General features: G+C 34.7%; 1 protein-coding gene across 1 annotated transcript; it reads left to right on the forward strand.

Moving 5' to 3' along the window:
• LOC117341455 lies at positions 1-7,115 on the forward strand (the record flags this gene model as incomplete). The annotated part of the gene is given in 4 exon segments (XM_033903301.1): positions 1-320; positions 5,050-5,657; positions 5,978-6,889; positions 7,082-7,115. Coding segments are annotated over 3 exon segments (1,410 nt in total), but the record flags the coding sequence as incomplete, so codon positions are not given.
• Positions 7,116-16,244: the final 9,129 nt, after the last annotated feature.

The raw sequence follows: 16,244 nt of genomic DNA on the forward strand, positions 1-16,244 counted from the left end.
TAGACAGACAAACCTGTAGAAGATATAGATACAAGCTAGGCGAATTGGAACACTTAATATCTACCCTGTGTCTATTTATATGCAACTATTATCTTGTTTCTATGCTTGGTATTAGGAAGTTGATATAAATAGCTGAAGGTTTTACCAGATCCATGGATTATAAAGGAGACAGGTCACACTGACTGCGTCACAGGTAACCAGAGGACCAGTATGTAGACGTATTGTGGTGCTCTCGTATCATACGTGTTCATGCATGGAGATGGTATTAGTTTGGATCTCATATGTTTACATATCTAACCTGTGACCTACAAAGATATCGCGTAAGTACATAGCGATTTACTTTCATAAGTCGTAATTACATATACACGTTGATCACATGTCACATAAACATAAAATGTATTTGTTTTTGCTCATGACATTCACGAATACTGTAAAACTGTTGCTGTAGGCGCAAAATCGTAAAGATAATACATATTATCTGAACATTGTCACTGGAATAGCTTTACGGATTGGAATAACATAATAAACATTGATCAAATATTGCATGCATGTATATAGATTGATATATGCTTGGATTTATATTCCACCTGAAACAAAGTTCGTTGTTTTGAGAGATGACTAATAGCATGGTACTATTTTTCAAATTAATGCTTGTTACGTCACGTGATTGTTATGGTAACCAGTTTTAATGGAATGAAACAGAAATGTTACATACTGATACGCATAGTTTTGTCATATTATTCATAGTTTATCAGCCCTTCTTTTGATTTTATCTATACTCTCTGAAACGCTAGGATTTATCGAAGTCTGTATTTTATTTCAAACTTCGGGTTCTTACAAGAGTTTTTACTATGATCAGAATGAAAGGTTTTGATTGGTTGAACCCATATATCACCCGATATCGATTTAGGGGAAATAAGAACCGTTTCATTTTTTAAAGAATAAGAAATGCAATGTTACTAATTCCCCTAAATATCGATAACATTTGGTTGTCATAAAAAAATTAAGAAATTGGTTTTTTTTTGGCTTTTTAACACTGATCTGCCATTGAATTGAATATGGTTATAAAAAAACGACATTTCGTATTTCGAGCATCATAGTATGTACACCTACGTTCATTTTATTGATATTTGTTCAAATAATATGAATTCGATTAGAAAAGAAATATTAATATATCGGTATCATCCTGTTTGATTTTCGCCCTCCATTTTATGAACATTTCTAACGATTTTGACAATGTCACATACTGTCAACGTACTAAACATAAGGGAATCCAAAGCTAATAAAAAAAAATTAGCAGAATAATGAATTAGCAAACAAGCAAGAATTACCATAGAATCCAACGTAGTGCAATCATAGTTCAGCGAATTGATTCAAGTGCAAGACAGAACGCTTAAATAAGATTACAGGTAAAAGATGTACGTATAAAGCATATTATGCTCTTGAATTCTGTTGGTCTGTACTATCAATGAATTATGTAACATGCTTTCTATATGCAATTATTTATATTCTAATTATACTTTATTAGTTCAATGGTATTGCATTTATACAGGTGTACAATGCTCATATTGATTGCGGGTCAATGGATTCATTATTGACTTATATTTCGAGTTTGGTAAACACGTCTTTGTATAGATACTTTCTATATTATCTGTGTGTTGTATCAAGCCTATGGAAAAACACTGAATAATAGTTTATTAATAGACTGCACGTCATTCTTAGTGTTAGACCTGTCTATAATTGGTCCAGGTATTTCCCTTTTCAGTGTGTTTCTATATTTATACTTTAAAGACTTAGCGTCAACCCTTATCACGGACAAGTCTATAACTGGCATTGATTATACTTAACCGTATAACTCACCTTTTGTGTATGGTCTTTATGAATCGACGAGTTTGTGTTATCCTGATAAAGTTTACGTTATGCCGAACCATTCAAACTGTTGAAAGAATTTGTATGCCTACACAATTACTACCTCAAAATATGCAAAAAATACGAATTATTTGGTATTTGTTGAATTCTAGATAACATAATACACCTATTACATTTCAATAATATATTCATAGATTTTAATACTTACATGTACATCAGCATCTAAATATGCATAGGTGTCTATACTACTACATTTCCGTTAACACCAATATTTATCGTCATAAGTAAGCCTGTTCTATTTTATCTACACACGTCATTCAACATGTATTGCTTCGAACCGTCTATTTATATATGGGAAAACATTCCAATGATGATTTATTTCAATGTTTATCTTTAACAACACAAGCTTACCATGCGACAAGTCAGAAAGAAATATAAATACAAACTAGACAAACGGGAATACTTGGATGTAAACAGATGTGTACTGTCATTATTGAAAGCCGATCATTTTATTCAATATTGGTTCCTAGTTCTAGTTTAAGACTGACTTGTATACATACTTTTTACGTTATCTGGTTTGTGTATGAAGCCTGTGTTAACAAACTGAATGACAGTTTATTAATAGACTACACGTAATTCTTAGTATTATACCTCTCTATAAATAGTCCAGGTATTTCCTCTTTCAGTATATTTCTATATTTATACATACAGACCTTTATCTCGAACATGTCTATAATTGCGTATGATATTTATGTCATGTAATCTAAATATACCCACATCGTACAATTCACCTGGTGTATGTGCATTATTTAAACCGATGAGCCTGTGTTATACAACATCTACGCTATGCTGAACCATTGGAACTGTTAAACATATAACAAATATTCTAACTGTCATTGATATTTTTCATGTATATTTTGATAGTGTAAATCACAATTAACTTAAACATGGATTAGTGAGTGATCGCCTTTCATTAACAAGTCTATGTTAGTCTACTTAATGTTTATGCCACTACTACATGTTTGCTGCCAGTTGTCATTGCATTGCTACTGCAATCGGAATTGGAAAGAGAAATGACACTCAGCAGTTATCTTAATGGTTATTTTAATTAGATTGTAAGTTGTAATTGTCATTTATTAGTATAAACTTTTGGAAGATGTATTATTCAAGCATTTCGATGTAGCAATGAAATATAATGAAATAAATAAAAAAAAAAGAATACTGCCGGTACTAAACCGGGTATAAAGCATAATTTATTTGGGGAGTGACTGTCAATCTATGGCCTTTCAATTTCGAAATGGGTAACTCGAATTCCGACTTTGACAATTTGGAGGGGCGCGTTAGAAATGCCTGTTGGAAAATTTTAGTGATATTGGGAAAATAATCAAATATTGAGCGTATGCCAAGTAACAAACAAGCATGATTTGGTAATGCTAGTTATATAATGTTTTTATCATGATATGTGCATATCGAAAAAGGGTTGTCATGTCACTGAGATTGAAAATAACACAATCCCTGAAGCTTTAGGCATGCATTAAAAACTCCCCATAGATAAGCTGGATATATCAATTACTACATATTCAACAACCTTATCTGCACACATGGTCACATATAACATCTTCTAAAAAGGGTCGTGAAGGTGTATCCTATAACAATATAACCGTGAATAGCATGGGTTTTTACCGAGTCTGTATTATATTTATAGACAGATACTGATGACCACGGTAAACGTATCGTATTAAGCTTAATTCTGTCAGTAGATATGACTGAACAACACCTAAATGATGTTTGGATGAGCTTGGAAAGTATGTATGTTCGTATTAGAAGAAAACAATGATTCTGGTTATTATGTTTTTTCATTTTTATCTGTGATCGTCAACGTTATCATGTAAATATAGCAATAATCTTGACTGATATGTACAGCGTATGGATTGTCTCTGTCCACACATATGTCCTGTGTAGACTTGCAACCATGGAAAATATTATCTGCTATGTTTAGCGTATTAATTGTCTGCCCACACAAATATGTCCTGTGTAGTATTGCAACCAAGGAAAATATTATCTGCTATGTTTAGCGCATTAATTGTCTGCCCACACAAATATGTCTTGTGTAGTCTTGTAACCAAAGAAAATATTATCTGCTATGTTCAGCGTATTAATTGTCTCTGCCCACACAGATATGTCCTGTTTAGTCTTGCAACGAAAGAAAATAGTATCTGCATATTGTTGTGGTATGGATAAAGGCTTAAACCTGTCATTGGTCACAAAGGTAATGGCATCATACAGCTGTGGGTTCAAAGTGTACACGATATGCGCACCAAGTATACACGATAGAATGAATAATTACACTTTTTAACACAAATTGTTGGTAAATGCAGCCAGGTACAAATTTTACTAACGTGAGCGTTTTAATGATTAGATTAATTATTGATAAACAAAAGCTTAGGACTTTCAATGAACGATAATCCAGAGACCATATAATGTGTGAGTAGACGTATAAGACAGAGTGTTAAATTGTTATAGTTGAGCATTGGTTATTTGAATGTGACATTGGCCAAATAAGTAAATTCTTGAAAATCTTCTCAGTTCCTCGAGAGCAAGATACTTTGCCAGAAGAATACTTATTTTTGCTTCACCAGAACATATTTTCATAATGATTTTAAGATTCATTTTCAAAAACCCCTCAAGGCATATGAAACATACACTATAAACGGTTAATTACGTGCTTTACACACATTACATATGGGCTATGTGTGTTTTATCAATCAAAAGCTGTTGAGCTAGTGCTTGTTATTGTTAAACCATCACCTGACTGTATGCATCCAATCCCACGCTGTAAATAATCAATCCATTAGTGAAATACAGATTTGTAGAAATATTGTTAATAAAATAATTTTGCATGTAACAAGCCTTTTCATTGGCGTAATCAAAACGTTTTTTGTTACGTCACATTTGATTTGCTGATACAATGGCATAATGCTTTCTAACAGAAACGATTTAATCGATAAAATTGGATTTGCAGAATGATGGTAAATTGAGTCGTGAGGGTAACTTGAATATCTTTTAGCATTAACAGTGCCCCTGACAGTTAGTTACTAGCCATGTAATGAATGCAGGCCCACTGAGCTTCTTGTTTTCTGCTGTTGTTTGAACCAAGAGTTTCTTTTCGTCCGTTTTCAGGTGACGGAACGAACTAAGAATCAAGAAAACAGTGTAAGCTGAATGTGTTACTGTTCCAAAAGGCGTCATAATGGATACAACGTAATTTATGAAGAGGAAAATCCAGCCTGAAATATGTTTCAATTATTCAGGAGATTTTAAAGTATGGCTTCAAAAACTGCTGAGCGTTGTAAGTTGTGGCGCGAAAAGCGGAAAGATGATGCCGAATATTGGGAGCAGGAGCGGATACGAAAACGAAACGCAAGACGATTGCGTTCTGCTGAGAAAAAAGAACATGATAGAGAACTGAGTAGAAAAAGACAAACGAAATTCAGAGAAAGAAAGAAGGTAGTGTCCAAGGTAAATACGACTCAGTTGGAAGTACATGAAGCAACTGGTGACTCCGGAAACATAGAAATTATTGATAACACCGGAAGTACATCGATTTCCTCAGATGATGTATCATCTCAATCAAGTTTCCATGTCACGGACACGGTTTCAAAATCATTTTTGGATCCTGACAGCAAGGACAGTGACTCGGATGAATCTTCAGATAATATGATTTTGGAAAAGGATGCTATGAATGACGAAGATTGTCATATGATTCTGCAGAATTTGAATGGCCACAGGTAATTCGATAAATGTCAATGTATCAATTAAAAAAAAAAGTTTCTTTAAACCTGATAATGAATTTCTGATTTTCAAATATTATAAACGTTAATATTTTAGCGGTTAGCTTATTTTAGCGGATAATGTGGTATCTAATCATTGCGTTAATCTGTTAAAACATTAGTCATGCGCAAATATTGAATGCGCATACATGCGTATACATTGAATACATTAGATGATTTATTTATATGGATATTTTATATCGACAAAAAATTCAAAACTCGTATCTTTTAGTATAGATAACTCATAAGGTGATAATGGTGTCTTTGTTGTGCTGTAGGTTGGCAGTAGTAAACACCCCTACTCTTAAAAATGATCAAAGCAGAACGGAAGAAGAAATTAACGAGATTAAACAAAGACAAGACACACGGCATGCTTACTTTAAAGCACTACAAATTGCATTGTCTCATAATGACGACTTTGATTCCATGAGAAACCATTGTAATTCATATGCACAGCACATTGATAAGACATATCCTATAGGTGATCTTCCCGTACTTGACGGAGAAAATTACAAACAGGATTGGGTAGCGTCAAGTCTTTACCCTTGTGATGACTCCCCGGACAACCACGTCCCAATAAAAACAGGTGGTGATGGCAATTGTCTTCCAAGGATTGGAAGTTTATTCGTGTTTGGCAATGAGAAACAACATGTTGAATTCAGAGTCAGGATATTCATGGAGTTGTGCCGGTTTGAGGATACGTACTTGGACAATTCATTTTTGAACAGAGGTTCAGAAACTCCTTTAGACGATATCGTAATGGCTCTGGCATTGTATTCAGATGTTTATGTTCCACGTGGGAAAGACAAATGTCGTTTTGCTTTCCGACAGTATGTGAAAAGTGTTCTTCAGACCAACAGTTTCAGTGGCATGTGGAGCATATTCGGCCTGGCTAGCGTCATTGGTGTGCCGATATTTTCAATATATCCATCTTATGGCGGACACAATGTTAGACGGCATCTCCATCGAAAGGTTATTCCACGAGTCTTTCGTCAGGACAACAGTCGACTTATCCATATTATGTGGACAAATACTGTGGGAAACCAACAGAGTCCCATTGCCTGGACTCCAAACCATTTTGTAGCCGTTCTTCCGACACAGGACACCATTCAATCAATCAGAGAGACAGCTCTTGAATTAGCAACACCAACACAGAAGAGTGGAATTCAAGCATGTACAAACGAAACTGGGTAGGTTTTTCGCATGTTTTGATAAGCATATCACTGTATTTTTGTGTAACGTAATTCATTATTATATTGACAATACATATTTTGTCTTTTTCTATAAGATTTCGCTTAACGAGTGCATGCGTACATTTAATTGTAAAAAAAGGTTTTAGACAAACGATATTGTACAAATCACAAAATGTTGAATACTTATAGGTCCAATATGCAGAAAGAATTTTTGCCGACGCCTAACACGAGCAAACCGACGAAAGCTCGTCATGTCGAGATGGTGGAGAGTCCTACTTCCGCATTCCTTCAACACGTGGGCATGGATGATCCATCGTTTCCTGTCTCCAAAGATAAAGCATCTGACAGAGATACCGTGTTAAATCAGTCTAGACAAGATGTGTCTTTACAACAGGATATTGTGCCATATGCTTTAGCTGATCAAACGGGCGAAGGAAAACACAGGTAAGTAAGCTTTTAAAACATTGCAATTAATAGAGTTATACGACCTTTAACATCTTGATAAGTTTGTATGGGCTATATATTGGAGCACGTGTTCCGTTTTGTTCTGGTGTACCTATAAATACCAGATAAACATAAAAAACCGAAAAAACAGTCTGGTGTTCACTGCTCACGACTATCAAATATCTGATCGATAAAGGACAAAGTCCGGTATTTAGACGCAGATTTGCCAACGGAAAATATGTCGGTTCTGGTTATCTGAATCATGTTTACACAAAATGCCTTAAAATAACATATTTTACATCCCAATTGCTACAACTATGCGAATAATAAACCATTGCTTTCCTTTCAACTAACTGATAATGCCAGAGGTAATTTTGACAGTATTTATTACATATCTAATTCTAATAATAAAACTGTGATGTCGGTTGCTTTCTTATTTCAACAGACATGAATATATATGTCTTTCACATCCCGGAGAAGACCTTGTCTACCTATGCATTGAATGCAAAGAACTACCATTATGCTATAAATGCCATTTAGAGAATCATATTGGTCACAATTTAGCTGACTTGAGGACTCATCTTGTCGAAAAGGAAAACATGTATTTAAGAAAACTGGCATCAACGCGCGAGAGAATGGTTGAGGAAATCAATCAACGAGAAAGGGATCATGAAAAACAGACGAGACGGTTACAAAGAGAAATAAACGAAATGAATGAGTTGTATCAAAAGCAACTGAATGCATGGACTGGAGTTCAAAGAGAAAAGGTCATTGACAGAGACAAAAAGATAAGGTGTGAATTAAAATTTCTAAAATCACAATTAGAACATTTTGACAAGATGTCAGAGAACACATTTGGTGAGTTGAAAACATTACCATTACCACAGAGACTTTCTGCAATGTCTGTGAAACCACGGCAATTGCCTCTAACCGTGTTATTTCCTCACACAAATCTTGTGTTTGATGCTGGACATGTATGTCTCACTGAACAGTTAGGTGGTCTTACTGAAATACAAGACGGAATTGAAAGTGCAAAAAATGATGTAGCCATAACTGGAAATGCTGCAAATGGATCAGTCTTACATGTACCTAAAAGAAATGGAATTCGGGCACAAACGGAGACGTTGGTCAAGAACAATGGTCAAAATACGAACACTGGTAATACCAGTGGGATCGGTGGTAACGAAGACATCATTCGGATAATATCCAGTCAGAAAAGCCAAACACCAATTCATTTGTTTATGAAGCCGACAATGGAAACGGACCAGCCTTCAATGAATGAATCGTTTTCCGATGCAACATTTCTGAAAGGTGGCGCACATGTCAATACTGTGACAAATCAAGACAGACTATCCTTAAAGGAACAACAGACTCTTCTGGTTCATATCTCTGATGAGAAAGTGGGCCATCACGTGATCACCTGCGATGAGAGTGTAGTGCAAAACCGTACAGCTGAATGCCAAGCTATCGCTAGTCTAGCAAACGGAATGCCACAGAATTTTACTAATCCTCAAGTTGTCAAAAACCAGGTATACGGACTGTCAAACAGTAGAAATGATCGCGACCAGGCTAAATATGGAATTTTACATCATACACTCAATCAACAAGAGGTAACAGATGAAAAATCAAACATTATAAAGTTACCATTTCAAATTTCATCAAAGGCTTTCATACAAGTTTCTCTCATATCTCGCCATGTTGGATAGAGTTTGCCCATGTAAGATAGCTATGTAAGATAAATCTACCTTACATAGCATTTCACGCGCGCGGAGTAATCTGCGTTCAAGGGGGACAACTCTTACAACGTCGTGTGCTTGTGTTTACACCCGACAGTCCTTAGATTTATTATATCGTCGGTGTCGGTTTTGAAACGTTGGATTTAACTATAAAAAAACATATTCTGAGATAAATATATATCATATCAGCAATAACACAATAGGGCTACACGGTTAAACTTATAAGTCCGATAATTACTGTACAGTAGACTAGGCCTACAGGCCTGTTGTAACAGTACAGTACAGTACAGACCGGCCTACCCTACAGGTTTGTCATTTGCCATTAAAAACATACAAACACATACAATAGCCTGGCAATGATAGGAAGTTGAATGGCCTAAAAGCCATAAATAAAAAAAAGTTTATTTAAAAAGAAAATGTCAAACATCACAACCGATGAAATTAATGGTTCCGTTTGCGACAGCACAGGGGACTGGAATTTGTTCACTCTAGACCTACTCAGTAACTTGTGTATTTGGACATTGGAAATTGGCTCTTAAATGAACGAACATTCGGTAAAAATGACACCCCTCGATGTTCATATAAAGAAATATTTTTAAAAATTGTAACACAGAGTCTATATTATATTTGTGTAGAGTAACCAGGAAAAGTAACTATCACCCTAGCCTTTCAATATGATCATCGTTATCGACTGACCTACCTTCGTCATTCTACCAAGAAAACCGGTTAAACACATATAATCCTATGTCACAGAAAATATCGAATACTCGTATCGAGTCACTGTTCGCTGGTTCACACATAAAGTTGCCAAAATCACCGTGAATTCAAAATTACCACCCACGAAACATCGCCGCGTCATGGCGATCGAGATCGACATCAGTCTCAATAGCCTTGAACTATGAATGGAATTCCAGTGACAGTCGTGACGTCATGCAGTGACGTAGTATTTTATAAAAAATGTGACTTGGCAATACAAAGTACAGTGTGTTCCGTGAAATGATCAAATATGTCGAGGTGCAAATCAAATCATAGGTAAATTGGAAAACTCATTTCAGCGTTGGATTTTTCAAAGTATTGTTGATAGAACTTCTTTTTCTCGGATGTTGACAATTTGGTCACGGCCACGTCAAAAGTCGGTCAAGTTACGGCAATTTTTATCGGCGAATTGTTCATTCAATCATCACTTATCAACAGAAGGAATGAAATTTGTGTGCAAACTTTATTTGCAAAAATCAGGTATGATCTTTCAGAATATCATAAGTATTTTTAGTAAAAACGTCAAATAAAAAAATTACAAAATTGAAGAAAATGGATGGCTGAGGTACACTTTTGCCAGAAATTTGGTAGTGATATGGGAGACAAAGACTCTTTCATTATGTGTGTATGTAGGATAGGGATATTCTACCCTCGGGACCACAAAATGTGGTAAAACCCTCGGCAAGCCTCGGGTTTCACGACATTTTGTGACCCCTCGGGTGGAATATCCCTATCCTACATATACACATATGAAAGAGTCTTATAATCTTCAGTAGGCGATATATTGAGTATGTGGGATCCTGTATTTTGTCATGTATGTCGTATTACTAAGAAAGGGAATCTGCTTCAAAAACTTAATTTTCCCCGTCGTGATGTAGCGAACATTTGTGCTTCACCATTTGACGATGCTTTATGGTATATATGTAAAGATAGAACTGCCAGACGCCTGACATTATCAACAGATTCTGAAGTCATGTTCCAAGTAAAATTTCAGCCGATTAAAATATCTTCAACACCCAATGGACACGTACTCATTCTTGAAAAAGACAGTTATGGTGATTTTCTGTTGACATTGTACACTATCACTGGTGATATTGTGCGGTCTACTAAGTCGTGGTGTGTTTCTCCCCCTAAGACTATTAAATGTTCACGTGCATCTGACATAGGTATCTTAAACATATATACTGACACCATTTATATTTATGATAGTTTCTTACACTTGAAGAAAACACAAGATGTGGCACACTATTGTAAATATTCGATATCTGATATCACCGATTTTAACTTTGACAGATGTGGCAATATTGTGATATGTCGTGAACAACAAATCGATATTATAAACACAATTTCCGGCCGATACATTATAAATGTTTATCGTTCAAAATCTTTTTCCTCTATGGAATCATGTGATGTTGATGACGATGACGTGTTGTGGTTGTTAGATTATTCTAAGGACGAGTTGCTAGCTATTCGTCTGTAAAATAACTGAGGATTATATATGACGAATACAAACGGTCAAGCAATTGTGACATAAACTCAAGAATCGTCAGCAAAAAGGGAATCAACAAATGAAGACAATGATTCTGCAGGGCCAAAAGACGAGGACAATGACACGTTTTGAAAGAGAGCAAACGTCAACACTTAACTTATCTAGGTCATATGCCAACGTAAAAAATCTAAATGGCCATATTTGATAAAGTGTTATTTCTATTTCACAAGGCAGGTGCCTGCGTCTAGCTGCGCCTGTCACCCTTTAGATATAAGCTACACATTGTTAAGAGGTTGTAATTTTGACACTGCTAGACAGTACATAATCTAAATCATCTATTATTGCTATCTGATTGATATACGTTTCAGAAGAGTAAGCGACAACTTATAATTGCCGACATCCTTTGTACATATTGAGCGTACAGCTTTATAAAAAATATCAGTTTGTTTTGTTACATGTTTATTCAAGTTATGGCATTACATATCAATGCATTGTGTATACCGCTATTCTATTGATTTATATGAGTAATATTGACTGAAACGAATGTTATAGCGGTCGCTCGGAAGGTACGCTCACAATCGATATTCTATAGTAAATTTAGCAAAACTTCATTATTTTTTTAACATGTAAAGTAATTGATTGTTCATGTGTGTTTTTGCTTATCTGATTATTGGATATTTTTTATCTATTTAAAGAAACGCCTATTCAACCATTTTTGGTGTTGTTTTGTTTTGTTTTTTTCTATTGCCGTGTTACCTGTACACGTATTTTTGTACTAGGGCACGTGTCAATCCATGCGAGTATCGTGCAAACACGCATAACACACACATCACGAGAATTAAGCAGTTCTCGTTTTATAATTAATACCCGGGTTACAGCTAGAAATTGGCCGCTTATAAATTAAAGTGACATGATATTTTGAAGTGAGGGAATCCCAGCCGAGAAAACCCCAATAGCAATAGATAACCTAGTAAGTACATGTATTATCAGCATTGTCATCATTGTATCTTACACTACATGTTTTATTCAACAAATGTTTCGTTTCTTATCACATGATCAATCACGTGATGGAAAATAAACATGGTGCTTTGACGATGAGAAAAGTAATCCTTTGAGCTTATAATATTTTACAACGTTATGTATCCCTATAGTTTATTTTATTAAATAAATAGCTGATTTGTATGATGTAAAGTTATGTTGATTTCAGAATTATTAATATCATGAATTTGTTTGCTTAAACACAAAAGCAAAGAAGAATTGATTGGCAAAATAGATGTTTTGTACTCGTGGTTGAATTAATTTTCCTCATCTGTTGAATCGGAATCAAATAAGCTATTGTTATGTTGAAAGCGGAATAGAATAACTAATATATTTAAGCATTGAACTGTTACCAAATGGTAGTATACAGTCGATATGAATACAATTTGGGTGACAGATAAATATTTCATGTCGCCCGGTACCATTTGGTAGCAGTTCAATGCTTATATTTACATTCATAATTTTATTCTATTTACTGTAGCTTAAGACGCGTTTAAATTTGCCGCTTCTCCTATCACTGACGTCATCAAGTTCAAATATCGGAACAGACGAAATTTCCAGAAAGAATAATATAGTCCCTCATGTCGTTATCAATAGCAATCACATGAAATGTTTTTTGCACAATTTGGCTTGATATTATAATTTATAAACGTTTGTAGATATCTTCAAATTGTTCACAATTGCATAATTTCTGATTGTTTAAAAATAAAGCCGTTTTTCGGCGCATGATATACGGTTAACATTTAGAAGTGATGCGGCGTTGAATGGGTACTGCACAGGACAGACTCGATTCCTCGGAAACACTTATGTTTCTATCGACTGGATTTACGTTATTTTCAGAGGAATATCATCTCTTAAATTCTAAATGAACGTCGTCTTGACAGTAGGTGAAAACGATTCCAAGGATATTTCATTAGAAACAGAATCCAGTCTAACCGATCACATCAGTGTCGCTAACTTAGCAGACGATGTTCAACTTCACAGGGGCTCGATTTTGGAGTAAGGTAGGCCTTTGACATCAGTGAATAACCACATAACTATAATTCAGTATGCATACACAACCAGAAACCATGTCGATACTGCCGATTTTTCGCAAGATTTTTTTTTTTAATGCTGGACTTTAAATGTTGTCGTGTCTAGCATTTCTGACAATTCGACAACGAGCCCCTGTGTGACGACAGTGACAATTTTATTACTTCCTATAGATCAGGAATAGAGCTTATAATATTTTTGTGTCGAGTCGGTCGACTTCATTTTTTCTATTATTAAATTTTACTCTCATAACTTGCGTTGCTTTTTTTGTGGTGGTTTACGTAGATAAATGCTAGCATTCGAAATCTCTCCTGGCCGAATGTAACTGGCGGCCATTGTTTTGACCAGCAACACCTGGGGCTGTATTCCTACTCTGACCGAATCACTGTAAATTGTAGTATACAGTCTCATGAATATAATTTGGTTTACTAACGATATATAGGCAAATGCAACACAGAATGTAAATATAAATATATAAATATATGTATATATCAGATATCTCATGAGTGCGTTGTGATATAGTAACCCTCATATTATGTAAGGAGTTATCCCCCTTGTTGTTATTTACAACTGAAGCACAGACAAATAAGAAAAAAAACAATAATAATGAACTAAAGAAAACTGGGTATTTGGACTTGGAATCATATCAATCGAGCAACTAGACGTACGTAATACTTATTCTATAAATGTATTGATATTATTTTTTAAGTATCATCACTTGTTTAAAAATTATTTCTGCATAATGAATCATAATGGCCCTGGTTGCAGGGTGATGTGAAAGTTTAATCAGCCTCACGTGTTACATTATATACAACAGCATCTTTAAAAACTCTTAGAAACAGGCCAGTTCTCTGGAAATATGATACATTCAGGTAAATAGCATTACGTATTACCCTGAAAACAGTGCTAATCATACAGACAATCATATGGATAGGTGGAAAAGGATGACTGGACTATTATATATATTTATCATGAATGACTAAAACAACAACGACAGTCTCAAAATAAGATGTTTCGAAATAGCAAAGGTTAAGGTCACTTACTAAACTATAATATTATTTATGTTTGTATATCTGACTTTGTGTATACGCATTAGATAGACCCCGCAACTGAAGATAGATAGTTATATAAGACAAGGAATCCGAGACAGGAGTGTTACTGTTTAACTCGACAGAAACTGTTACGTATATCCGAAACAGGGGCATAACGTCGTTCATCATTTACCTTAACCAAACAGTCATATTGGTTTCCTTAAGAGCAGTTTTCATAGTAAACCGTTACATTTAATCGTGATTGAGGTGGCTGATCCATCCTCTATTCTATGAATTAGTCATCCTAAGTAAAATGACATAGACCCGTTTTCATAAACGATTCTTAGCTGACGGTAATTCCTTTATCTAACACTATCTATCGGAACAACAATACATCGCCGTTCATCATTTACCTTATTAAAACAGTCCTATTGAATTCCTTAAGAGCAGTTTTCATAGAAAACCGTAACATTTAATCATGGTAAAATGAAATAGACCCGTTTTCGTGAACGATTCTTAGCTGACGGTAATTCCTTTATTTAAAACTACCTATCGGAACAACAATACAAAAACAAAACATATAGATATGAGATGTCTATTGCCGAGGAATGTTGATGAAACAAAGGCATTATATAAGTATCAGTCGGCGTAACACGTGACATCAATGTACCGGATATGACACTGTGTCGGTCAAGACTGTAATTGCAATGCTAATTGACCACGTGACCATTCTACAATGTTACATAATGCTGCTAAAAATCGTTAAGCCAAGTTGTATTTGTTTTTAAATTGTATGCTATCAAGTGATTTGGAACAACAATCGATATATAGACCTATATATATATATATATTTTTTTTTTTGCGAAAGAATGAGAATATTGATTTTAGAATTCCAGAGCATATTATATGTTGATAAGTATTACACATCATGTTTTAAATGAAAACACTGAACATTACTAACCATTACGATACCATCTACCACTTATATATACATTGTTGCCAAGCATATACTTTTCTGTTAAGACTCCTCAATAGAATTGACACACAAAGACGCGTTGTATTTATATAGAGAGTGTTTTAAATGAATGCGATGCATTAAGGAAGTGTAATGTTTAGCTTCATTTTTGTTTCTATAAATTTGAAGATAGACCACATGAAAATATTCAGTGTAAATATAATCATATAATGTAGTAATAAGTTCCTGCAGAAGCTGGAACCACCAGATGACGGATGTCTTGTGGACAATAGCATGCAAACTCTACCAAAATACAGATAAAATATTTTTAAAAGTAGTGTGTCAAATACGAAATACGTTTTAACTAGGGAGTTTGCCTCCAATACAGGACTTTTAATCACTAGCTTAGAAAAGCATGTAGAAGGATTGGGACTCATCAGTGATGCTAGCAGCTTAAGATGCTGTAGCTAGAAGTTCTAAGAAATTCCTCAACATTCTTTTGAAATTGGAAAATATATGAAGTTTGTTTCAATGCAAAACTTCTTTAATAAAAGCACAAAACGCCCATAAATGTGTTCGAACATCAAAACTTTAATCTTCACATTGTCTGATGTTCCAAAAATCTAAATGTTTAGCTAACGTTACCATCTATATACAGTGATAAAAGGGACAAATACTACTGGCTTATGACATCATGTTTGAAATAAATTGAACGCTAAAGGTGAGAAAATAGGCTTTGACCCATGAAAAAGGCATCAGTTACTCAAATATTTTACCAAAGTACTCATCATTTTGCATTCGATGACATGCAAAATCTGCAGGAGAAACACACATTTAACGTCAACAGAATTTTTTTTTATTCCAAAAAGAA

This window comes from Pecten maximus, chromosome 13 (genome assembly GCF_902652985.1).
Source record: "Pecten maximus chromosome 13, xPecMax1.1, whole genome shotgun sequence".
In the NCBI taxonomy this organism is placed as follows: domain Eukaryota; kingdom Metazoa; phylum Mollusca; class Bivalvia; order Pectinida; family Pectinidae; genus Pecten; species Pecten maximus.